This window comes from Blennius ocellaris, assembly GCF_963422515.1.
Source record: "Blennius ocellaris genome assembly, contig: SCAFFOLD_61, whole genome shotgun sequence".
Lineage (NCBI taxonomy): Eukaryota > Metazoa > Chordata > Actinopteri > Blenniiformes > Blenniidae > Blennius > Blennius ocellaris.
The window spans coordinates 238010-247871 of NW_027662143.1; the positions used below are offsets into that span (position 1 = coordinate 238010).

The 9862-nt window shown below is 52.3% G+C and overlaps 1 protein-coding gene across 1 annotated transcript; it reads left to right on the forward strand.

Annotated features, from left to right (window-relative positions):
• Positions 1-2338: 2338 nt before the first annotated feature.
• On the forward strand, positions 2339-9540 carry LOC308148213 (ski oncogene-like). The gene is made up of 2 exons (XM_080521657.1): positions 2339-2581; positions 3630-9540. The coding sequence occupies exons 1-2, from the start codon at positions 2462-2464 to the stop codon at positions 3804-3806; spliced, it is 297 nt and encodes a 98-aa protein (XP_080377783.1). The 5' UTR covers positions 2339-2461; the 3' UTR covers positions 3807-9540.
• The last annotated feature ends 322 nt before the right edge of the window (positions 9541-9862 follow it).

Sequence of the window (9862 nt, forward strand, 5' to 3'; positions counted from 1 at the left end):
ATTCCACACTGTCACATCAAAGCACAACTTTGAAGTGTACATACAACAGCCTGGTCACTCAGGATGACCTGGACTGTTTCCCTGAAGTAACAATTTATTTACTCTTTATTTTGATTACATCTTTGTTATACTTTATACATGTGTATACTGTATATATATATATATATTGTATACAACTCTATATTGGTTCAGTTATGTGCTTTTAAATAAGTATGTTTCTTGTTTGGTTTGTTCCACCGGTCCTTCGATTCATCTCGTCACAATCTATAGTTTCTTTAACCATCAGAAAGTAGTTCAGGCATTTTCACCTGGAAGCGTTGCCGTGGCAACGAGGCCTCGGGCGAGTAAACACCGGCCCAGACGAGCCGCTGCCTCCCTCCTGCTCAGACTCTGCCGCCGCAGTGGGAGACAATAGGAGAGGAAGGACAGACGTCCATCTTTATTTTGGTCTTGGACCGAGAACAAGAAACAGTGCAGACAAACGATGTGTGGGTGAGGAGGAGCACCTCCTCCTGCCACGGAGCACCTCCTCCTGCCACGGAGCACCTCCTCCTGCCACGGAGCACCTCCTCCTGCCACGGAGCAACTCCTCCTGCCACGGAGCAACTCCTCCTGCCACGGAGCAACTCCTCCTGCCACGGAGCAACTCCCGCCACGGAGCACCTCCTCCTGCCACGGAGCAACTCCCGCCACGGAGCACCTCCTCCTGCCACGGAGAGTCTCCTGCCACGGAGCAACTCCTGGAGCAACTCCCGCCACGGAGCACCTCCTCCCCGCCACGGAGCACCTCCTGCCACTAAGAGTCTCCTGCCACGGAGCAAACTCCTGGAGCAACTCCTCCCGCCACGGAGCACCTCCTGCCACGGAGCAACTCCTCCTGCCACGGAGAGTCTCCTCCTGCCACGGAGCACCTCCTGGAGCAACTCCTCCTGCCACGGAGCACCTCCCGCCACGGAGCACCTCCCGCCATGGAGCACCTCCTCCTGCCACGGAGCACCTCCTCCAGCCACGGAGCAACTCCTCCTGCCACGGAGAGTCTCCTCCTGCCACGGAGCACCTCCTGCCACGGAGAGTCTCCTCCTGCCACGGAGCACCTCCTGCCACGGAGCACCTCCTTCTGCCACGGAGCACCTCCTCCTGCCACGGAGCACCTCCTGCCACTAAGAGTCTCCTGCCACTGAGCACCTCCTGGAGCAACTCCTGCCACGGAGCACCTCCCGCCATGGAGCACCTCCTGGAGCAACTCCCGCCACGGAGCACCTCCCGCCACGGAGCACCTCCCGCTACAGAGCACCTCCTGCCACGAAGCACCTCCTCCTGCTACGAAGCACCTCCCGCCACGGAGCACCTCCTGCCACGGAGCAACTCCCGCCACGGAGCATCTCCTCCTGCTACGGAGCAAGTCCTGCCACGGAGCACCTCCTCCCGCCACGGAGCACCTCCCGCCACGGAGCAGCTCCTGCCAAGGAGCTCCTGACCCTGGAGCAGGGTCCAGGTTTAAACCCCTGATCGGGGCCCCCGGCCCCCTGGTACCAGGACGTCACATCTCGGGGCCCCTGGAGGCGGAGCTCCTCCTGGAGCACCTCCTGGAGCACCTCCTGCCACGGTACCAGGACGTCACACCTCGGGGCCCCTGGAGGCGGAGCTCCGGCCCTGGAAGCAACTGACACATTAAAAAAATTCCAAAGAGGTCGTGGAGTTTTTAACAGAGCAGCGACACTGAGACCCGGGCGGAGGTGTCCAGAGGTTGCCATGACAACTGGCCTCAGAACCGAGCTGTCGGGGGGGGTTGGGGGGGGGGGGGGGGGTCTGTAAATTCCCATTGAGTGGTGAGACAACCTCCACCTCCTCCACCTCTGACTCTCTCTCCTCTACCTCCTCCACCTCTGACCCTCTCTCTCTCCTCCACCTCTGACTCTCTCCTCCTCCTCCACCTCTGACCCCCTCTCTCTCTCCTCCTCCACCTCCTCCTCCACCTCTGACCCTCTCTCTCCTCCTCCTCCACCTCTGACCCCCTCTCTCTCTCCTCCTCCACCTCTGACCCTCTCTCTCTCCTCCACCTCTGACTCTCTCCTCCTCCTCCACCTCTGACCCCCTCTCTCTCTCCTCCTCCACCTCCTCCTCCACCTCTGACCCTCTCTCTCCTCCTCCTCCACCTCTGACCCCCTCTCTCTCTCTCCTCCACCTCTGACTCTCTCTCCTCCACCTCTGACTCTCTCTCCTCCACCTCTGACTCTCTCTCTCTCCTCCACCTCTGACCCCCTCTCTCTCTCCTCCACCTCTGACCCCCCTCTCTCTCTCCTCCTCCTCCTCCACCTCTGACCCCCTCTCTCTCTCCTCCACCTCCCAGGAGCTGGAGTTCCTGCGGGTGGCGAAGAAGGAGAAGCTGCGCGAGGCGACGGAGGCGAAGCGGAACCTGAGGAAGGAGATCGAGCGTCTGCGGGTGGAGAGCGAGAAGAAGATGAAGGAGGCCAACGAGTCGCGGAGCCGCCTGAAGAGAGAACTGGACCAGGCCCGGCTGCTCCGGGTCTGTGACAAGGGCTGTGAGGCCGGCAGGCTCCGGGCCAAGTACTCCGCCCAGGTCCGTCTCAGAAACCGCCACATGGGGACTGGGGGGACTGGGGGACTGGGGGACTGGGGGGACATAGAGGACATAGAACATAGAGGACTGGAGGACATGGGGAACATGAGGAACATGGAGGACATGGGGAACATAGAGGACATAGAACATAGAGGACTGGAGGACATGGGGAACATGGGGAACTAGAGGACTGGAGGACATGGGGAACATGAGGAACATGGAGGACATGGGGAACATTGAGGACATAGAACATATGGGACATAGAGGACATGGGGAACATAGAGGACATAGAACATATGGGACAATAGAGGACATGGGGAACATAGAGGACATAGAACATATGGGACATAGAGGACATGGGGAACATAGAGGACATAGAACATATGGGACATAGAGGACATGGGGAACATAGAGGACATAGAACATATGGGACATAGAGGACATGGGGAACATGGGGAACATTGAGGACATGGGGAACATAGAGGACATAGAACATATGGGACATAGAGGACATGGGGAACATTGAGGACATAGAACATAAAGAACATAGAAGGCATAGGGAACATAGAGAACATATAGGACATAGAGGACATGGGGAACATAGGGAACATTGAGGACATAGAACCAGAGAACATCGAGAACTAGAGAACCAGAGAAAACTGATTTCATGGTTTCACTACATCAACAGAGAAAGACAGAAAAAAAACACATTTCCTCCCCCCCCCCCCCCCTCCTCCCCCCTCCTCCCCCTCCTCCTCCTCCCACTCCCCCCCTCCTCCTCCCCCCCCCCTCCTCCCCCCTCCCCCCAGGGAGGAAACAGAAAGCGTTGACTTCCTGTTTCACTCTGGGAAATGCAGATCAGACAAAATAAGAGAGAGGCCGAGTTCTCAAGCTGTGTGTGTGTGTGTGTGTGTGTGTGTGTGTGTGTGTGTGTGTGTGTGTGTGTGTGTGTGTGTGTGTGTGTGTGTGTGTGTGTGTGTGTGTGTGTGTGTGTGTGTGTGTGTGTGTGTGTGTGTGTGTGTGTGTGTGTGTGTGTGTGTGTGTGCAGATGGAGGACCTCCAGAGGAAGCTCCAGCACGCCGAGGCCGACCGGGAGCAGCTCCGCGCCGACCTGCTGCAGGAGCGGGAGGCCCGGGAGCACCTGGAGAGGGTGGTGAAGGAGCTGCAGCAGCAGCTGTGGCCCCGGGGGGGGGGCAGCAAGGACGGGACCCCCCAGGACAACTGACCAGCAGCAGCTCCACCCCCACCCCCCCCCACCCCCCTCCAGTCACATGGACCCACCACCCAACATCTGCCCTCCTCAGACCATTGAGCCCCACTGGGAGCCCCCCTGGAGCCCCCCCAGGACCCCCCTGGAGCCTACTGGGAGCCCCCCCCCGGAGCCCCCCCCCCCCCTGGAGCCCCCCCGGAGCCCCCCCAGAGCAGTGAGGAAGTCCCTCCCCTGCACAGACGAGACCGACGGAGCCGAGTTCTTCTGGTTTCCTCAGAGAAGAACCAGAAACAATGTGAAGGTTCTTCCACTGAGGTTCTTCCACTGATGCAACCCAGGCTGGGCAGAACCAGAACCCTGGACAACACATCTAGAACCCTGGACAACACATCTAGAACCCTGAACCACACATCTAGAACCCTGGACCACACATCTAGAACCCTGGACAACACATCTAGAACCCTGGAACACACATCTAGAACCCTGGACAACACATCTAGAACCCAGAACCACACATCTAGAACCCTGGACAACACATCTAGAACCCTGGACCACACATCTAGAACCCAGAACCACACATCTAGAACCCTGAACCACACATCTAGAACCCTGGACAACACATCTAGAACCCTGGACAAAATATCTAGAACCCAGAACAAAGCCTCAAGAGCCAGAACAAAACCCAGAACAAAGCATCTAGAACCCAGAACAAAACCCTGAACAAAGCATCTAGAACCCAGAACGAAACATCTAGAACCCAGAACAAAACCTCGAGGACCCAGAAATAATCTGGGTTTTGTTCTCGGCCACAACAGAACCAGAACCAGAACCAGAACCAGGTAAAGAAACAGAAACAGGACGGCAGGTTTGGTCTCTGGACACAACGTAGAAACACACAACGTAGAAACAAGAAGTTGATGACACAACATAGAATCACACAATGTAGAAACGAATAAATGGACTAACACAGCATAAACACACAACGTACAAACACAATGTCGAAACATACAACGTAGAAACACACAACCTAGAAACCCACAACGTAGAAACACAACTTAGCAGCACACAACGTAGAAACACACAATGTAGGAATACACCACGTAGAAACACACAACGTAGAAACACACAATGTAGAAACACACAACCTAGAAACAAACATCGTAGAAATACACATAATAGAAACAAACAACCTAGAAAAACACAACGTAGAAACAGAACTTAGAAACACACAACGTAGAAGCACTTATCGTAGAAACACAACATAGAATCACACAATGTAGAAACAAATAAATTGACTAACATAACGTAGAAACACAAATGTAGAAACACACAACGTAGAAACAAGCAAGTTGATAACACAACGTAGAATCACACAATGTAGAAACGAATAAATTGACTAACACGGCATAAAAACACAACCTAGAAACACACAACATAGAAACAGAACTTAGAAACACACAACGTAGAAGCACTTATCGTAGAAACACAACATAGAATCACACAACGTAGAAACAAATAAATTGACTAACATAACGTAGAAACACAAATGTAGAAACACACAACGTAGAATCACACAATGTAGAAACTAATAAATTGACTAACACAGCATAAAAACACAACGTAGAAACACACAACGTAGAAACACACAACGTAGAAACACACAACGTAGAAACACACAACGTAGAATCACACAATGTAGAAACAAATAAATTGACTAACATAACGTAGAAACACAAATGTAGAAACACACAACTTAGAAACAAGCAAGTTGATAACACAACGTAGAATCACACAATGTAGAAACAAATAAATTGACTAACATAACGTAGAAACACAAATGTAGAAACACACAACGTAGAAACAAGCAAGTTGATAACACAACGTAGAATCACACAATGTAGAAACAAATAAATTGACTAACACAGCATAAAAACACAACGTAGAAACACACAATGTAGAACCGGCGGTCCCACAGCGCCACCCAGGGGCGGTTGGCCTCGTTAAGGAAAACATGGAAGGTCACAGAAGGTCAGAGGTCAAACCGTCCGTCTGTTTTCAGTCCCGTCTCTTTAAGCGTCTCCGGGCTGCGCTCCAGAGCAGGATCTATGGTGGTTCTCTACGTTCTGGAGATGAAAGGGGAGGTTGGGTTCTGGACGGTTCCCCTCCTCGGCGTTCTGGAAGGTTCTGCGCTCCGGGGACTCGTGTAAATAACCACAGAAAGTTCTTTTCAATAAGTTAAGGTCTGTAAATAGAAATATGTTGTTTTGTTTTTTTTTTTACTTTCCGATAATGAATCGCACTTTGTCATGAGGAAATACTGTCCCACGTCTTTCTTGGAGACGTCCCCGGTTCCCCGCCCGGTCCGGTTCCGCCGGCTCCTCCAGGTTCTCCCCTTCAGACAGAGTATTGTAAATAAAGTGAAGGACGGCTGCTCTCGCTCAGCGGGGGGGTCTGCGGAGCCTGGCGCCGCTAGCGCTAACGCTAACGCTAACGCCGCCGTGCGGGTACCATGCAATCAGAATGTACATTCTCATCATTGCTTTCCTTTGGGTTGTTGACGTCTCACCGGTGCAGATGTTTCCCGGCTCGTCGGTTCTCCTCGGTTCCTCCAGCAGGAACCTCGTGTTTCCTTTATGCATGACGTTTGACAAGCTTCGCCGTTCGTATCGTCACTTCTTGGGCATTGATTCTGTACGTGTAAGGGATTTATTGTGTTATGCAAGGTGAAGAAGCATTTTTGTCTTATTTAGAAGTTAAAAGAACAACAAGACAGACGTTTATCTTTAAAAAACAACAACAACAACAACAACTTCAGTGCAATGCTGGACAACCTCAAGTGCCTGAAGGAGGCCGGAGGTCCAGAGGAGGACGACTGACGGGGACGGAGACTCGTCGGTCGTCCTGGAATCTCTCGTCTGATAGGTGGACGGAGGGGACGGATGTCGAGCTGCGTCGGGTTTGTTCGTGTCTCCGGGTGGAGGTCTGTCCAGAGTTCTGTCCAGACGTCTGGACTGACGTCTGTCCAGAGTTCTGTCCAGAGGTCGGTCCAGAGTTCTGTCCAGAGTTATGTCCAGACGTCTGTCCAGAGTTATGTCCAGACGTCTGTCCAGAGGTCTGTCCAGAGTTCTGTCCAGACGTCTGTCCGGACATCTGTCCAGAGATTTGTCCAGAGGTCTGTGCAGACGTCTGTCCACAGGTCTGTCCAGACGTCTGTCAAGAGATCTGTCCACAGATCTGTCCAGAGGTCTGTCTAGACATCGGTCCAGAGGTCTGTCCAGAGATTTGTCCAGACGTCGGTCCAGAGGTCTGTCCAGACGTATGTCCAGAGATTTGTCCAGACGTCTGTGCAGACGTTGGTCCAGAGTTCTGTCCAGACGTCTGTCCACAGGTCTGTCCAGAGGTCTGTCCAGACCCGACGCAGACTGAAACCCTCCAAACGACCTGCTCAGCGACGTGTCTCTGCCGATCCCCTCGTCCCCAAAGTGAAGCCAAAAGGTTCCCGGTCCAGATCCTGCGGCGGAACTCCACGACCACGACCTTCTGACCCCCGAGCTGGACCAGGACCTGGACCTGGACCTGGTGCACACGCCCACCAGAACCGGTCCAGCCCGGAACCACCGATTCCAGGTCCTGCGTGTGATTCTGGGTTCCGGGCAGAACGTCCGGGTTGGCGGGAACCTTTGTTAGCGCCGCGGAAGTTTGTTAAAATCACCCCCAAAAAAGAGGCGGGGCTTATTCACAGTACCACGACCAGCCACCAGGGGGAGGAGCTGGAGCAAATTTGGCTTCACTTGTCGGGGAATTTCCACGTCTTCTCTACCAACCAGTTTACAAACGTTTGACTCTGTTTTGTTTTTTTGTTTTTTTAAACGTAGAAAACAATTGAACAAAGTTCTGTTTTTTCTCTCTCAGTGATTTTTTCGTCCTGAAAGCGCCGACGTGCATGTTCAGACATTTTTCTAGCGGCTGTACAGACAAAACCAGGTGCTCCGTTTGTGGACATCGGGTGACAAACAAACAAACAAAAACAACAAAAAGTCTCTTTTCCGCGGCGGCTCTGAAACCCCCCCCCCCCCTCCCCCGGCCAAACCTGAGGTTGGTACCTTTTCTAGTTGTTTTTACTCGTTATGTTACTCGGTTTTCTACACGGAACCAGGGCGGCGGACGACGTTTGGCTCTCCGCCTCCCTGGGGGAAAAACTCCTTTTCTAAATGATTTTGCTAAAAAAAAAAACAAACAAACAAGAAAAACCAGAGACTGGGCCGTGAAGCGGCGACGCCGGTCCAGACGCACGAACAAAAACTCGCCAGTGTGAAGATTCGAATGACGAAATTCACAAATGTAAATATCTTTTTTCATTTCCTATATTGTATAAAATATGTACATGGTGTTTCCTTTTTCCAACGAGAGATCTTTTCTTACGGTAGTCGTCTTGTTTTGTTCTGTTTTTTTTGGACTTTGTGTTTGACGGAACGTTTTTCCGCGGCGTCACAGAGAAGATTCCCCACATCAACATCTGATTCCATCGCTTTACTTTGTTTTGTTTTTACTGTAGAGTATTGAAATACTTTTTTCACCAGTTCATATATATTTTTAACATCAGATAGCCGAGCTGCAGTGCCCCCCCCCCTCCCCCCCCCCCCCAGTGTATCTTAGCCCTGTGCTGCTGCTACTACTATATACTACACGTCTAGAATATTTTTATGTAAGAGGAAAACTTCCCATTTATTAATGAGAACAAAGAGCTCATTCTGCAATCGCCGTCGTTTTTTTCATCCTGTCATCCTCCTCTTCCACCTCCTCCTCTTCCTCCTCCTCCTCTTCCTCCTCCTCCTCATCCTCCATTTCCTCTTCCTCTTCCTCCTTCTGTTCCTCCTCCTCCTCATCCTCCACTTCCTCCTTCTGTTCCTCCACTTCCTCCTCCTCATCCTCCACTTCCTCTTCCTCTTCCTCCTTCTGTTCCTCCTCCTCCTCATCCTCCACTTCCTCCTTCTGTTCCTCCACTTCCTCCTCCTCATCCTCCATTTCCTCTTCCTCTTCCTCCTTCTGTTCCTCCTCCTCCTCCTCCTCCACTTCCTCCTTCTGTTCCTCCACTTCCTCCTCCTCATCCTCCACTTCCTCCTCCTCATCCTCCACTTCCTCTTTCTGTTCCTCCACTTCCTCCTCCTCATCCTCCACTTCCTCCTTCTGTTCCTCCACTTCCTCCTCCTCATCCTCCACTTCCTCCTTCTGTTCCTCCACTTCCTCCTCCTCATCCTCCACTTCCTCTTCCTCTTCCTCCTTCTGTTCCTCCTCCTCCTCATCCTCCACTTCCTCCTTCTGTTCCTCCACTTCCTCCTCCTCATCCTCCATTTCCTCTTCCTCTTCCTCCTTCTGTTCCTCCTCCTCCTCCTCCTCCACTTCCTCCTTCTGTTCCTCCACTTCCTCCTCCTCATCCTCCACTTCCTCCTTCTGTTCCTCCACTTCCTCCTCCTCATCCTCCACTTCCTCTTCCTCTTCCTCCTTCTGTTCCTCCTCATCCTCATCCTCCACTTCCTCCTTCTGTTCCTCCACTTCCTCCTCCTCATCCTCCACTTCCTCCTCCTCTTCCTCCTCCTCCACCTCCCCCCCCCCTTCTCTAACGACACAGACTATATTGTAAGTAAGGATTAATGAGATTATGTTTGAACATAGCTAAGCTTATATTCCACAGTGACTGAATGTACAGTGTATAGATCATTACACCAATAAACTTCTTTGTCCAACTGAACCACTTCCTCTTCTTGTTTCCCGGGTGGCGGAGCGCTAATCCAGACTAGCTCCACCTAATCCACCTAATCCAGACTAGCTCCACCTAATCCAGACTGGCTCCAGCTAATCCAGACTAGCTCCAGCTAATCCAGACTAGCTCCACCTAATCCAGACTGGCTCCACCTAATCCAGACTAGCTCCACCTAATCCAGACCGGCTCCACCTAATCCAGACTGGCTCCACCTAATCCAGACTAGCTCCACCTAATCCAGACTAGCTCCACCTAATCCAGACTGGCTCCACCTAATCCAGACTGGCTCCACCTAATCCAGACTGGTTCC